Source organism: Pseudorca crassidens, chromosome 17, assembly GCF_039906515.1.
Source record: "Pseudorca crassidens isolate mPseCra1 chromosome 17, mPseCra1.hap1, whole genome shotgun sequence".
In the NCBI taxonomy this organism is placed as follows: Eukaryota; Metazoa; Chordata; class Mammalia; order Artiodactyla; family Delphinidae; genus Pseudorca; species Pseudorca crassidens.
In genome coordinates this window covers 71,624,331-71,641,173 of record NC_090312.1, presented here as the reverse complement: position 1 = coordinate 71,641,173, position 16,843 = coordinate 71,624,331, and the positions used below count along the sequence as shown (strand labels likewise).

At 35.2% G+C, this 16,843-nt stretch overlaps 1 protein-coding gene across 23 annotated transcripts in view; it reads left to right on the top strand.

The window, feature by feature from the left end:
• Positions 1 to 16,843, top strand: part of C17H8orf34 (chromosome 17 C8orf34 homolog) — a 452,646-nt gene that overhangs the window by 296,556 nt on the left and 139,247 nt on the right. For 9 of the 23 annotated variants that reach the window (XM_067712125.1, XM_067712126.1, XM_067712117.1 and 6 more), the window contains 2 exons: positions 4,902 to 4,961; positions 15,789 to 15,882. In XM_067712125.1, coding sequence (XP_067568226.1) covers positions 4,902 to 4,961; positions 15,789 to 15,882 — 154 coding nt within the window. The remainder of the gene's footprint in view (positions 1 to 4,901; positions 4,962 to 15,788; positions 15,883 to 16,843) is intronic. The other 14 variants (XM_067712127.1, XM_067712128.1, XM_067712119.1 and 11 more) reach the window with 2 other exon arrangements.

The window sequence follows — 16,843 nt, the reverse complement described above, 5'->3', positions numbered from 1 at the left end:
TAACAAGGAACGCTAAAATGCCTTAAAATTTGACATTATTAGTAATAGTCATTAGTTCCATAATTGCTCCTGCCTTTTTAAATTGTTTTAAGGTAAGTCTCTAAGGCAAGGGCATTATCACTAAAGGAACTATTTAGCTTAACATGAAAACATTGGAAGAAAAATGTAGATTGTTCTCATTTTAATTTAAAAGTTGGTTATGTGCATAGAGATTGAGTGTTATTTGTCCCTTCTGAGAGGGCAAATTTGGCTTTTGACCACACCTTAGGTTGCTGATTCCTGGTACAGATGTAACCCACAGCAGCTGTGGAACTTAAAGGTAGAGTAAGATCATAACATCTTCTCTTAAAATGCTGCTGTCTTTTAGCCCTTAGCAATGCTAAAGCAGTCTACTGGATAAAGATGTCATTTTCAGAGAAAGAAGGTCTGCACTGGTGCTCTAATTGTTCATGAGATTGTGAGCAAAATTTCAGAAAAGAGATTTTCAACAGTGTGAAAAGACTTTGAGGCCAATTAGAAACAGTATCTGTTTATATATGTAAGTGTGAAAACTCAAGTGTAACTATTAATTTATTGACTACATCAATGATCTAGAAGACCTCTGAATTTTCCAAAACAATTTTGATTTTCTAAACTATAGCACCCAGTTTTTTACTAATTGGAAATAGATCACTGCTTATTCTCTTGGACATCAGTAGTAGTTGCCACCTATAAAGTTTGCTGGAGTTTGGAAAGCTGAACTTCAATCTATCTGTCATCTGTCACAAATTCAGTAACCCCGTGTAATAATGCACTTAGAAAACACAACAGTGTTTGTTTTTCTCTTTGGGATATGCGGATATGTGTATGTATACGGCCGATTCACTTTGTTGTACAACAGAAACTAACATAGCATTGTGAAGCAATTATACTCCAATAAAGATGTATATAAATAAATAAATTAATAATAATAGAAAAAAAGAAAATACAACAAGGAATTCCCTGGTGGTCCAGTGGTTAGGACTCTACGCTTCTACTTAAGGGGGCCTGGGTTCTATCCTTGGTCAGGGAACTAAGATCCCGCAAGCCTCATGGCATGGCAAAAAACCCAAAAAATGTGTAACCATTACATTAGCAGCTGTATTACAGGAAATTATAGTATAAAATTAGGAAATGACACGATGTTAATATCTCTATATCTCAAAATGCAATACACATTTCAGTGCATAGTATATTGGTGGTTTTCATAGTAATACTTGTGGTTTCATGTATTTGCTCTGTTGGGTCTGGACCCTTGCACAGAATTTTCCTTCTACCTGGTATGAGTTCTCCTCCTTATTCAGCTCCTTCATCTGGCTAATTGACTGTCTTTAGGACTAAGCTTAAAAATAATTTCTGCAAGTTTTAATCCTTCTACTTTGACTCCTTCATCATCTGTATCCAATGCTTATAACAGTTCCCAGCACATAGAATTTCTCAAAACATGCCTGTTAAATAAATGAAAGAGTAGGTGCCTTTTCCTCCTATTTTTTCCTGTGGCACCTTGGGCTTACCTGTGTCAATTAACTTTTGCTCTATATTCTAATAACTTGTAGATCTGTTTTCTCAAGGTAAACTTTTTATGGTAGGGATCAGTTCTTATTCACCTCTTTGTTCCCAAGCCTAGTTAATTATGTGGCACACAATAGGTGCTTAATAAATACTGGCGGAATAAATAACGGGGTAAAGTGTTATGGGTCCCTTAGGTTCAGAAATGCTCTGGCCATTCATATGGAGCTTCCATTCTTCTGTGGGTTCTAAGTACCACAGTTACTTCTTAAGAGAGTGTTGTCTGTATCAGCATTATTGTTTAGTTTCATTTGAAAAAAAAGTGGGAAGAAAGAAGATTCTGGTGGAAGTAGGGTTCTCATGGAACTTTCTTTGAAGGAAATGAATACCAGAGGTCTTAGACATAAAATGTTAGTGAATAAATGTACCCTATATGCAAGTGCAAGTCTGTACACATTTTGTCTAAAGATTAGTAAGAGATGAACAGGAAACACTGGTTGAAACAAGAGCAGCCTGGTATGGTGGAAAATAATGATGGATTCAGGAAAGTGTGGGTCTAGTCCTAGCTCAGTCTCTAGAACATGCCATCTCACTGAGAATGTTTCCTTAACTGGAAAAGAACTAGGGGAGTGACGATAGCCTTCGTCTCTGACAGTTGTGATCCCACGTCATATGTTAAGCAGTAATCATATCAGCCTCTTTTTCTTTCTTTCTTTCTCTGAGTTTATATTTTGTAATTCACATTCAAAACATTTTTATCTCAACTGTTGGTTATATTAAGATTCATGATAAGTGAAACCACATTTCAGGAAATTCCTTTTCTTCTTTTTTTTTTTTTAAGGCATAGTTTCCATGTATTCTGCCCTTTCCCTCCTTCACACGCCCCTGTCTGCCACCCTTCTATCCCCTTTCTTCTCTTTGTTTTTCAAGGGAAATTGCATTTGGGTATTTTTGATTCATTTCCAGATGATTAACAAAATATTATATTGTTAGAATGACTTGATATTTAAAATGCCAGTTCTTTAAAGCTAACAGAAGGATGACTGAAGTTGATAGCTTTGTGCTTTGGAAGGGCTTTATTTCATTAGCACCACCAGTGGGGGAAGGAGGGAAAATCAGCATTTCAGCAGTGCCATGTTAGAAATGGGGAACCTGGGGCAGCCATGTTGAATCAAGCCTCTTGGCTGGGGCCATGTCTTCTGACCCCAAGGCTCAGAGATCCTGATGGCTTGTTCTTTTCTTTGTTCCCTTGGCTCTGTGCCACATTTGTAATTCTCTCTGCAAAAGGTCCATTTCCTCTGTATTTTCCTCCTGGAGTCGTTTACTTTGTGTTCCTCATTCATCAGTGCCACCCATGTCAGTGATTTATGAAAGGTGGTCACAGCCAGACTCCAAGCTGTGTGGCCTTTGAAACAAATAGCGTTGTGTAGGTTGCTCCTTTTCTATGGTGTAGATATTGAAAAGGACCTGGCACTGTGGGAAAAAGAAAGCCTGTCGAGAAGCCCTGTAGTACACACAGTGCTTTAGTTATATCTGGTCATCAAGAAAACCCTCAGTCGTCACCAGGTCTTGGCATAAGACTACAAGTATGCAGACAATTTGGGAAAACCACTGCACTCCAGAGTGAAGGAAACAGATAGGTGTCTTCAGCGAGCACCCAGGGACTAGTCTGCAGCATCTCACCATTGGCCCTCAGATGCTGGCCCTTCCAGAAAGCAGATCTGTTACTCCAAGCAGCTTGCCACTCATTCTCTTGCCCCTAGCAGCCCAGGCGAAGGGGATTATTGGCACAAATGGACTAGTTCTGTCACACAGAAGAGCCAAATTGGAAGAACCCACAGCATTCTTTGTGGACCAGTTGTCCAAATGAGGGCTGATAGCGTCGTTAGTTCAACTATAAAAAGCAGTTTATTTGAAGTAAGTTTCCAGCCCTGTCTGCATGCTTTGAGTTAAATTCCTCATAGTTTGGAGGATTTATATGGATTTGATATTTTCTAATAGTTTATGTTTCAGTTTAAGTAAATATAACTATCCTATCTCTTTCACTATCTTATCCGTTGAAAAAATCCCACAAGATTGGAAGTATTTGGAAACATTTAAACTATAGCATATTAATCTTTTTGCTAGTGGAAACCATGATTTGTGAAAAAATATGACCACATCTGTGATTTCTAAGGAATCCCAGAACTTTATTCCTAGCTTAATTTTTGTTTTGAAGAAAAAGCATGCTTTTTTTTTTTTTTTTTAACCCTCTGAAAGTGCTTTGGAGTATACATCACAATTTTTTTAAAAAAAACTAAAGTAAATTTAATTTTTTGTTTTAGAATTTTCATTGCAGCAAGGTAGAAGAGTGTCAGGGTTGAATCCAGTCCCAGCAATGCCTTTTTTGGTTCCTGGGCTTTAAGCACTTCAATCAGCAGCTCTGCCTTCAATTTCTTTATGGATCGAATTGACCTGAGGATGCCTTACCCTCAAATTGTAGTGAAAAACCAATCAAATAAGATCATGTCTATGAGAGCCTTGAGAAGTTAAAAAGGAGGGTCTTTGAAAAGTTATAGAAACAAACGTAAGCTTTATTCACACTTATTTAGTTATCTTTTAAACACATATGGTGTCCTAGAATTTACCATTTCATATCTCAGAATTTATTTCCAAACATTTCTGGCCATGAATTATAAAAATATATCTTTTTCTAACGGAATCACTTTGCTTTTATTTATATATAACCTTTCCAAACTGACAAGCTGTTTGACAATTTTGACCACCAATGTTTAGATGAGTTTGCAATATCTGTTTAATTTGATGTTTTAAATTTCAGTGATTTAAAATCTCAGTGATTACTAGTGTTCAATGAAAGGCTGGTAAAAGGCACAAATAACGGAGAATTTACTAATAACACACAAGTAAGGTGAGGAAGACTGGATATAAACATTTGGAAAAGGGCAGGCTAATGAGCTGTACTCTTTTCCATTAGTACTTTTAAGTCCCTGTGCCAGGTCTTCACACAGATTTATCAAAGACGGAATTGTGACTGTTTTCTTAGTCTAGTTTTAGGTGCATATTTATAAAGTTAATAACAGAAAATCTTACACTGCACGTTTAGCATTCTGTCCACCTAGCTCCACTAGGTGGTTGTTTGTTTATGTGACCTAAAATCCGCCTAAAAGATACATTGTTGCCTTGAAGCAATTATTATCTCCTCCAGAGTAAGAATTTGCCAAGCTGATAATCCCCTAAGTACGAACTGAGATGGTGGAGGACAGTAAAGATTTGGTGTTGCTCCCACGTTTCACTGCTCTTCATGACTCATCTTCTTTCCTATTTTCTCTTTCCTTCTCTTGACTTTTTCAACCTCTCTTCCTCTTTGCCTCTAGGGAGAAGCCTCCAGTGGAGGACAGTCATTGAAAAACTACATGGAAGAAGTGAGTTTTAAGGTAGTCTTGTAACATGGTCTGAAATCAGTCTATCATATAGGGTGAGACGCTCACTTGGGCTTTCTCCATCTGCCTGTAGGGGTTCCAGTCATGCCCTCAAAAACAAGACGGTAAATAATATGTTATCAAAATGGTGTTTTGTTCCTCCTTGGTTGGGAGATCCTATAAATATTAGTTTATCTTGAAAATGAAGGTAAAACTGTATAAACCTAAGGCTATCATATATTTTCACTCATAAACATTTGTTGCTATCCTAATAAATGAGAAACACATGTTTTATATTGGCCATGCACAAAAAAATAAGATATGATCATTGCTCTTATGGAGAGAATAATCTGTACCAAATTGGGATTCATTCATGTGATAAATGCTCATCAAGGATGTTATTCATACAAGCCATTAAGCAAAGTGCTATCTTGACAATAAAAATGTCTGGCAGATTTTTGTTGCAAAACCATTTAGACTCCTGGTTTTATTTTGGAGATATCCAGGGGTGCTCTGTGTCTCAGGATGTGTCTTTGGGCTGTCTGCAAACTGCATTTGGGAACTCTCAGATAAGCCAGTGGACAGACTCCATAAAACTTGGTCTGAAGCCAAACCATAATGGTCACTGAATTAGCCATCTGAATCTGTTTCGGGTGAAGGAAACCGGAAAACAGTTTGGCGATGATATCATAGAAGTAGCAAATATTTGGTTTGACTATTGCTTCTCAGCAAGACAGAATCTGTTTCTCTAAGTATCTTATTCTTTCATGCATGAATCCATTAAAAGACCATTTTGAGTGGCCTACTGAGTGTAGGAGGTAGTCCGTACATTTATTCAAAACAGTGTACCCATACTTAAACTCACTCTTGCTTCCAAATATCACTTGGAGAGGAAAATCAGAGTGCATAGCACCCTTTGAGCACCAGAGTCTCAAATCTCTGGTTTGCAGGCTTGTTTGGAGATGGTTGAAGTTTTACCAAAAGCACAATGGAGAAAGGGTAACAAAAGGAAAGAAAGGAAATAACTACGTAGATGGTCTCAGTTCGAGTTAGAAAATCAAAATATATGGGGCAAAAAATTGGAGGGTTGGTGCACCAATTTTAAATTTCAGTGTAATGGATTTGATGCCGAAATTGAGAAAAATACAGTCAAGAAGTTAAAGCTGCCCAAGGAGAGAAAGATACTATTTTCAATACGTACACCAATAGAACCTCCCTTTAGGATTCTGTAGTTGCCCAAGCCCTTGGCTAGCATTCCCTATTAGGGACTAGAGGTGGTAGGTCACCTCCACAAAAAGGGTACCTAATGCCTTTTGTCGTGTGTCCTGTATGGGTCTAGTACTTTGGAAGAAGAGGTGCTGGTACAGGGTATGGGCTGCATATGTGATAGAACTCTAAAAATGAGTCATTCTAATTTGGGTTCTTATCCAAGGAAAAGATCCTTATTTTCTCCATCATTATACATGTGCAATCTAAACATGCACGTTGTAAGCAATTGTAAATACTTAATGTGACAAGGTTGGGCATTTGTGCCTTTTCACTGGAAGTGCTGGCAGGGCATCTCTCCTCAATGTGGTCCTCTGACTAGGTAAGAAATGGGGGCTTGTAAGAAATGCCAAACCTCAGCATTCACACCAGATCCAAAGAATCAAAACTTGTATTTCTAACAAAATCCCTGTGTTATTCATAAACACCCTAAGGTCTGAGAAGCTCTACCCTGAAGTGTTCTTTCCAATGCTATTTCTAGAAAGTAACTGCATACTTCATGGAAAATCCCCAATTTTATAAATATAACATGGGTAAAAGGGAAATTCTTATTAATAAATTTATGAGTTTTATTTATTCATTTATTCTCAAAAATAATATTTTGGGTTGATTGGGGTATGTAATCTCTCCAGCTTCTGAGATTCATTACTGACTTTCAGTTTGAATTTATGACTATGTTTGAGCTGCCCAAGGTAAGCCTTTCCTTTCTAGGGGTTCAGTATCACATAGTATTTTTTTTTCTAATATTGATTGATATTTAGATTTTAGCTCTTTTTAAAAGCAGTAAACAATTATCCTTTACAGAAAAACTAAGCATGATCTTAATTAATGAACTATTAATTTATCAATAGTTGGTTTCTTTTTGCAGACATTAATACATTTGGTCTTTAGGAAATATGTGTTCTAACTCTTTCCACTGGCAGTCCAAATATGTTAAGAATGTGAGCCATAAAAGGATAGTTTTATTTTTTCTCATTTATACTCTTATTTCACTTTTGCCTTCCTTCTTCTTGTTAATAGAATCAGCAAACAATGGGGAACAGTATTTATAAATGTTAGAAGCATTGAAGTTAGAAGTTAAAAGTGAACTAGCAAACATTTGCTTTTATTTAGTACACACTAAAACTCACATAAACCATAGAGTTTACATTTTTATTATATTTAACATTTCTTGCTAAAGTTTGAACAGCTCTTTGCACATCAAAGTCCCTGTTTTTTTTTTTTAAATTTAGTCTTATAATTAGACAGAATCATAACCACATGATGTTAGGCAATTCTGTTTAGACCTAAGTCAAAACTAAGGAGATGATATGGTCTCCTCAAAAAGTAAAGCTAAAATGAAATTTCTATTTATATTTTCTATATATTTAATGTATTATTTTCTTCAGATAGGATTTGTATTTTTGACCAAATAAAAATGAGATATTTTATAATAGTTTATTTCGGTTAATCCTCAAAATGGTTCTAACAATTTTTTTTTAAATTATGTGTTCTTTACATGTAAGGCACTTGCTAACTCAAGGTAGGAATAAAAACTTCACATCGCAAAAATTTTAGCTGTTAGAATTATAATATTAATATTCACTCAAAAATATATATATAATTAAAAACAACTTATCAAAATCAAGTACTTACAAAGCTTACTATACATTTTATAGAGAAGCTAATCCATTTAAACTATCACATTTCCCAAAGGAATAACTGGAGAAATAGCATAGTACACTGGTTAAAAATCCAGTAATTAATAGAGAAATGTATTAATTTGCATATGTATTCAACAAGTAAGTATTGTCAGTTTAAATGATTGAGGAACTATAAAGAGCTAAAGACTGAAGTTAATGAGTTTTAAAACTTTTTCAAGAGCAGTTTAGAGCCATTCCTCACAACTTCAGGAAGTTAGCTGAAGGCCAAGGCAACACACAGAGGAGTGTGAACTAACTCAAGGTGTCAAGCGGCAGCTTCACAATCTCTGAGGGTGTCAGACAGGAAAAGAAGCACATTGAGCAGGCAGGCCTTTCCAAATCTGTTGAGGCTGATTTTGCCAGCTGTACCATCTGAACTGGAAAGGGGATCAATTCTATGTAACAAAATATCTTAGAATCGTTCTTCACGCCAGTTTTGGCCTGTCTTTTCCTCCTGTGGTATATTTTGTGATTGTTAGTGTAATGAAGTTCCAACTATACTTTTGAAAGAGAGTGCATGACATTATTCTCCTATAAAAATAAGAGATAATTTGCTTTTTATCATGCACAGGGATTTACTTGTTAAAAGTGGAAATAACTATTATTCAGCATTATAGTTTTATTCCACTTAGGAAACTAGAAAACAAGAGTTTTTGCAGGGAAACCCCATTTGGTCACCGATATTCATTAAGAATTCATACATGTTGTTAAAGGATAGCAATTTTTAAAAAACTTATCATGATGGCTTTCATACAGATGTAAAATGAACACATGTCAAGGTTTGTTTAAGTCATTAATGAATGAGGAAACCAGTAAGATGTTATAGCCAGTTCAAAGGAGAATTCTAACCCTCACGTGTAGTCAAATAAAGAATGCTGAATTGAAGTTATAAACAGATGTAAAAAATGGCCAAACTGATCAACATCCATAAGCTAATAACCAATTACATTAAAATAGATGCAATTTGCATTTATATGGACAAGAATTATTTGCACTACTATACATTTCTATAAGTTACAAAGTTGTAAAATAGCTCAAAGTCAGTGAAAGACTCGGAGCCTTTATAAAATCAGATAAACAGGGCTTCCCTGGTGGCGCAGCGGTTGAGAGTCCGCCTGCCGATTCAGGGGACACGGGTTCGTGCCCCGGTCCGGGAGTATCCCACATGCCGCGGAGCGGCTGGGCCCGTGAGCCGTGGCCCGTGAGCCATGGCTGTTGAGCCTGCACGTCCAGAGCCTGTGCTCCGCAACGGGAAAGGCCACAACAGTGAGAGGCCCGTGTACCACAAAAAAAAAAAAAAAAAAAAAAAAAAAATCAGATAAACAAAAGGGCTTGCTAGAAAAATGACTTATTTTTCATTGACTACACCCAATAATCTTTTGCTAGTTTCAAAGTCTTTTACAACTTCATCCTACAATTTCCTTGTATAGAAAAACCACAAAATAGAATGAATTAAGAAAGAAGATGAAAAAAATTTTTTTAAAATTTAAAAAAATAAAAAGAAAGAAGATGAAGGTGTCATGAAAATAATCAATAAACAATCAATAAGAAAGACTAGAAAAGAGTTTTCTTTGAGCCAAACTGAGGACTAGCCCAGAAGACTCTGCTTGTGGGGAGCAGAGTTTTCAGCACAGTTTTATATCTTGTCAGAACAAAGAACCTTAAACAAGTCAGGGTTATATTCTTCAAGGTTTCAAACAAAAGAACAGTCCAGCAAGTACACAGCAAGTCAGCTTGGCCTTGACACCTGGGCGGGGAGTCTTATCATCAAAGGAGGACCAGCATTGGCGTCCCAAGAAGAGACGCATTTAATCTTTATTTTTAACATGGACATTCTTTGCTTTTGGTCAATGCATCCTTTTCTCTAAGAATTAAAGCAGATGTACAACGTATGTTTAATAGCGAACAGGCTATTTTAGTTAGCATAAAATTCAAGTTAACTCATGTATAAGCCAGAATGACTTTCCTATATCTCAATATGTGAAAGCTTCTTTTACCAGAGGGCAATCCCAATGTGTAAAGTAGTTGTAGTGTAGTGTAGCAAATATGTCAGGTAAAATTTTTTAGCAACTTGTGTTTATTTTGTAATATTTTCCACAATCTACCATATTTCTGTACTGATAACTTGGTTATTGCTCCCTTTCTTTTCCCAGATCCTATTCGTTCCAACTTATATTTTCTCAAATGTATTACTTCCCTGTTCTTATGTTTTAATTGCCCTTTGATGTTATGCAAAAGAAATAAACTATAGAAGTATAATTCACTAAAAAGTTACAGAGTTCAGCCTGATAATACTAGCCATTTCATTAACAAAGTTATTTCCAAACTTTATTAATTTAAGAATGTAAATTATATATGGAGAACTTTATTTTAACAGAAGTATAGGCTTAATTCTTTGTCGGTATTGCAGTCTATTAAATGTATGTAAAGTGGGGTGTAATTTTATTTTGCTTTATTTGCAACATGCTTCAGGGATACTTACTGTATATAGATCTCATGGTTATAGAAGGGAAATGAAAATGATTAATCCTTTTTGAAAGATGGAAACTGATGTTTGGTGTGTTATTTTCATTCTTAACCAAAGGGAAAGAAATATTTAGTTGCCTCAGAGTTAAATTATCCAATGGTGAAAGTCTGAGCAAAGGAGCATTTTTTTTTCTCTAAATAACCTGAATAACCTATGGCCACACATGACATAAATCACTGATTGATTGCATTTAGAGAATCCAAAAATAAACTACCCACGTGGAATAACAATACCGCTAAAGTTTATAAAGCACTTACTCTGTTAGCAGATAAAATGATATGTTGATACAGGGCGAGAGACTGTTTTCCATATGATACATGTCACTATTTCCCACCACTCCTGGTCCCTGGACATTTACATACTTATGGGGAAAGTGTTTTAGAAAAAGGATGAATGTCATTTCTTCTGAAAGCAATCCAAAGAACTTGCTCTTGGGAATATGAAACAGTTTGCACTGTGCTCGTACAGAGTTTAATATTCCTGTAGAAAATTTTTTGAATAAGTTGGCAAAGAGGAACATGTCAACTCTTGTTTTTAAAAATGTTCACGATTTTAGCTCCTTGACCCCATCAAAAATAATTATAAGAAGTCTGATGGGCTGAACTTTGGACATACATAGTACTGCCTGCTGGTATTGATGAAGCAAACAGGTGCATTATATTACTAACTGTATTCAAGGGAAAACCAAAGTAAAACATTCAAATGATCTATTAATAGCAATATTTGTACTGTCTCTATGATTCTGATTCCAACATCTCAACATTTTAAAGTTTTTCCCAAACTAGATATTTTGCTGAGCTCATGTTTCATTTGTATTTTATATGATTTGCAATAAACAAAGAATGGTTGCAATAAACAAAGAATAACTTGCCTGTTCAGTAGTAAAGCCATTAAGACCAGAAACCAATCAGTAGTATTACTTAATATTCTGAACTATTATGGGAAAAAGTAACACCATTGACTTCTTAGTCATATCTTTTCTTACGAAAACAGATTTTAGGATTTGGGCCAAAAAGCTAAATAATCAAAATACTTTTTCAATTAAAAACATTTTTTCGTGATCACTTTAAACTTTTTTCTGTTTTAAACAAAGAATTTTTGCCATTCGATTTTACCTTATAAAACCAAAAAGATCATTTTTCATATTTCCTCTTTAAACACCAGAGACTCCATGTTCTATTTTTGAAAAACTGCAGGAATGTGATTATCCCTCTCTGTTACATGAAAATTTTTTTAATTTTACTTCTGCTGTTCTTTATACTGTTATGGAATTTTAAAGCTAAGATTTTTCACGTTTCTGCTGCTTCTGTAGTATAGCCCTATAAGACCAAATCCAATACTTGATAAATTTTAAAAAAAAAAGTTAAATCCTAAAAATAAACACTGATTTATACCTAAATTGTATATTCCAAGATGGAATATCTTTAACGTTTGCTGACTTTTCCTACAATAGTTCATTTAGTTCCTCTCACATTCTACTGAGAGTCTAAAGGAATCTAGGTATAGAAATTTACTAATTGTAAAGTCCTAGAGATGATCTAACCCAGCACCTTCACACGCTTCATTCTATCCCAAGAGGGGAACTGACATGCCCTAGATTAACCGGGATAAAAAGCTGTGATTCCTGACCCCTGGGGCAAGGACTTTTCATTGCAAAGACCATCTGTCATTTGGTAGGAATTTAAATTTTAATTCGATTAACAGACTATTTTCAAGAGCTGCTGATGCTAAAAGAGTTTTTAATGAATCTCATTAAATTTTTTTTTATTATTTCAATTTTTTAAATAAACTTCTTTATGTTAGAACAGTTTTAGATTTACAGAATTATTGTGAAGGTAATACAGAGCGTTCCTATATACCTCCCCTGCAGTTTCAACTATTATTATTGCTTTACATTAGTATGGTACATTTGTCACAATTAATGAATATTAATACATTATTAGTTACTAAATCCATGCTTCATTCGAGTTTGTTGTCCCAAGATGCCACCTAAAATGTCACATTACATTTCTTTTTTTAAAATTAATTTTTTATTGAAGTTTAGTTGCTTTACAATGTCACATTTCGTCTCATACTTACATCTCCTTAGGCCATTCTGGGTTGTGACCATTCCTCGGACTTTCCGTGTGTTTGATGACTATATGTATTTCCTTGTGTTTGAAGAGTACTGGTCACATATTTTGTTGATTGTCCCTCAATTGAGGTTTGTATGATATTTTTCTCATGGTTGGACTTGAATAATGTGTTTTGAGGAGGAATACCATAGAGATAAAATTCCATTTTTATCCCATCCTATCAAGGCTACATACTATCAATAGGAATTATTGCTGTTGATGTTAACCTTAATCACCTGGCTTCAGGTAGTATTTGTCAGTTTTCCCCACTGTAAATTTACTCTTTTTGCTTTCTCTTTCCATATTGTACTCTTTGGAAGAAAGTCGCTATACACAGCCCACCCTAAAGATGTGGGAAGTTATTTTCTGCTTCCTTCCTTAAGTATTTACATAAATTATTTGAAATCCTTCTGCATGGCATATTTGTCTATTCTCACCCACTTGTTGATTTAGTCAATCATTTGTTTTCATCAGAATGGATTGATAGACATTTGTTTTGTATGTTGGGTAGTAATCCAATGCTACTTTATTTCGTTGCTTAAATTGTTCTAGCTTTGGCCACAGAGAGATTTTTCAGTTGGCTCCTTTAGCCCTTTGATATACCCCGGCATTTTGTGTGTGTGTGTGTGTGTATGTATGTGTATGTGTGTTAGCACTTTTTTTACTTTCTGGCACAAGATGCTCCAGGCTTATCTTGTATCTTGTATATTTCTTGCCTTGGTCTAAGAGTCAGTCCTTTGTCCAAGAGTCTTGATTCTTTCATTGAAAAGGGTATTAGAGGGCATCCCTGGTGGCGCAGTGGTTGAGAGTCCACCTGCCGGTGCAGGGGACGTGGAGCGGGTGGTTGTTGTTTTCATTGCTATTGGGGTGTCATTGTGTCTAAATCCTCTAAGCTGCCATAGCAGCAAGATATATGTATGATTAGTAACCATTTATATATATATATATATATACACACACACACATATTTATATGTATAGCCATCTGTATGTATAGTAAGCTAAACATGAGTTCACACTGATGTCTCCAACTCTAATATCAATACATTATACATGGAACATTCTATCCTTGCTTATCTGTAAACTCCTCTCCAAGAGTGAAAAACTTGGCTTCCAACATCTGCCATCCATTTACTTTGTTCAATTCCAGAATATATATATACACACACACACACACACACATATATTCAGAATTTTTAACCTATAAGCCCGTAACTTTATCCACTATAATGCAGTGCTTATGTACATTTGCTTTTGCTTCTGATCTTACAGGCTCCATGCATTTTCAGAGTTATTTAGGTCAGCACCTTATTCCCCAACCCACTTCAGTGAGGTTCTTTTACATTTGTAATTCATTTAGATTCTTTTTTTTAGTATCTTGCCTTCCATCCTGGGACATCCCACCTTCCTAATTGATTTTTTCATTTGCATACATTAAGGTTTACTCTGTGGCCTGAAGTTCTACAGGTTTTGACAAGTGCTTAATGTCTTGTATTTACCATTAGTACATCACACAGAATAGATCACTTCCCTAAAAGATCCCCTGTGCTTCACCTATTCAACTCCTTAATCCCCTTTGTAACTCCTGGAAAACTGTACTTTTTTGAAACTCTAGATTGGGACTAAACATATCCAGAGGTAATCATCACAGTCAAGGGATAGCTGATATGTTGTTTCTCTTATACAGCACTTATTTTAAACAAAGTGGACATTTAATGTTTGGTGTATCATGTTTCTTAGAGATCGGGGTCGTGAGCCTTTATTTTTATCTTGTTAGTATTTTTCTGAACAAAATAAAGCAAAATATCTCAAGTTGGAGGAAAAGATCTTTCTTTCAAAGAGGGGGAAGATGATGAATGAATTGAGAGGTCAAAAGAGTAAATGGACAGGTAATATTGATTTTATGTTTTTAATTTTCAAAGTTATGTTTGAAAAGATTTTATTGAATGATGACTCAATAAATTTAAAATTGTTATTTATATTTTATTGTCAAAGGGACCCATCCTTCCTTCCTCCTTCCTTTCTACCCTTCATCCTCTCCTGTTTTTCTCTTTCCTACTTCCTCATACACAAATGTTTACTGTGTACCTGTTAGTGAGTACCTGTTTTTCCCCAGACATTATAATGGATACTGGAAATTAATAGGTAAAAAAAGTTATCCATGGCATAAAGGACTTTCCACATTATTTTTGAGGCCAGAAGATATGAAAGGACAAATACTATATAGTATTTGTTATATTGATACAATAGGCACACAAAGGAGTAAATCTGTCTTGGAGCGTCAGGGAAGGCAACAGAGATGATACCTGAGCCTTGGGAAGAGTGTTAATGTCTGAGACAGATAAATATACTGCATTCTAGGCAGGAAGTATAACATATGAAAACATCTAGGTAGATTAGAGAGAGTGACAAAATTAAGGTGCTACCAGTTAATTAAGCTGGAGTGGAAGTGTCAGTCGAGGTGGGATGGAGATGGAAGTGGTGGTAGAACAGAGGCTAGACAAGTATAGCTCATGGAGGGCCTTGAGTTGAGATTTTATGCTGGAAATTATGAGAAGACTACTCAAGGGTTTATGAACAAGGTAATGAATACATCATGTGACATTTTAAAAAGCTCTACTTGGCAAGGAACTGGTGGAGAGAATTAGGAAGGGTATGAATCTTAATCCTAGAAAACTTTGTAGATGATTATAACTACAGTCAGGATCGGAGATGATGAGAGTCTGCTTTAGGGCAATGACAGAGGCATGGAACAACAAGGAAGTATTTGAGAAATATATTAATAAAAATAGGAAGTAATATGAGGAAGGAGGCAATGAAGTAATACTGAAGGGTAAAGTTGAGAATGTTCTCTAAATCCTACTAATCTTTAATCTCATTTAAGGGAATTGGAACCTTGATGGCAAACAGGCACATTTTGTGCAATTTTATATTGAATATTTCATTATTATATTTCCAAGAATGGGTGCTAAGAATTCCATAAAAATATTAATTCAGGAAGGAACATAGTCTAGATATTTCTTCTTATTAAGACATTAAATCTTATTTAAAGGAGAATGTAAAAAAAATGAGTTCAGAGTTTGTGACATGTCCATGAAATGAAAATGAATTTAAGCTTAAAATTCTTCTCTGTTGTGAGGAAATTCTTGTTATGGTTTTTTGACATGTAATTCATAGAAACTGAAGTGTTCACCCATATTGGTATTCACAGTATCATTCTAGAGGTTAATCCAAATAAACTTTTTCTTTGGCAGGATGACTCTTTAAAGCAATTGCAGGTGGTTCATCAACCGTGGATCCTGCCAAGTGACACAGAAAGTGAAGGAGTGGAAGCAGAACAAGAGAAACGTGAGTAGACACTGCTGTTTATTGACAAATTGCTTTTAACCAAAGGACATCCATGATGATGGTATATGCCTTTCCCAGTATCAAACGATGTCTGCAAAAAATTCAGACTTATTTAGGGAGAACATGTAAAGATAAGCTATGCTTTTGGTCTAAAAATCTTGATTCACTGATCTCTTAATTGTGGTGCAGAGGCCCATAGACTTAACTTTCTGAAAAGCAGTGTAGTACGTTAAAAGAAGGAATTATTATTTCTGAAGACCAACATAAAATATCCATTTGGAATGTGAATCGTCTACTAATGCTGTAGATTTATATCATATAAATCTATATTTATATCATATATCATATCATATATACAGTGATAACTTGTGATAATTAAAAAGTTTCAAAGTTATGTTAGGATTGGCTCGTTATTATTTTTGAAAGTATCATTATTGGTTATATGGATACATTTATGTATGTAGAACTGTTCTAAATTCACAAAACAGATTAATTTTATAATAGTAGCTAAGACAAAGAGAATATACAGCTCCTGATTTAAGTCACTGGATTATAATCATAACAAGAATGAATTACTGTAATTTGGCATGACTCAGTTCATGCTCTCCAGGGGTTACTGACATTGTCAGACAGATGGGTTCAGCATGAAGGTGAGAAGTTAGTGTCTGGATCATAGAGGAAAAACATCAATTTTTAAAATAATAAGATATCAGAATCTTACTTTTTTTTCTTTACCGGTGGTAGCCTGCAGAGACAAATAAAAATTGTAAGTAGTGATGTAGCACTCATGATAATTGGAGTGAAGCAATTAATTAACTATTCCCCTGAGCTGTAGTCATCAGAGACACCTGATATATTACACAGGTAGCATCATGACTCTGTACCCAGGGAGATCCAGGAAATTACTTTTCCAGGTTAAAAGGCATTTATAAAGATCCTTATCCCACTTCCATAACTGCAG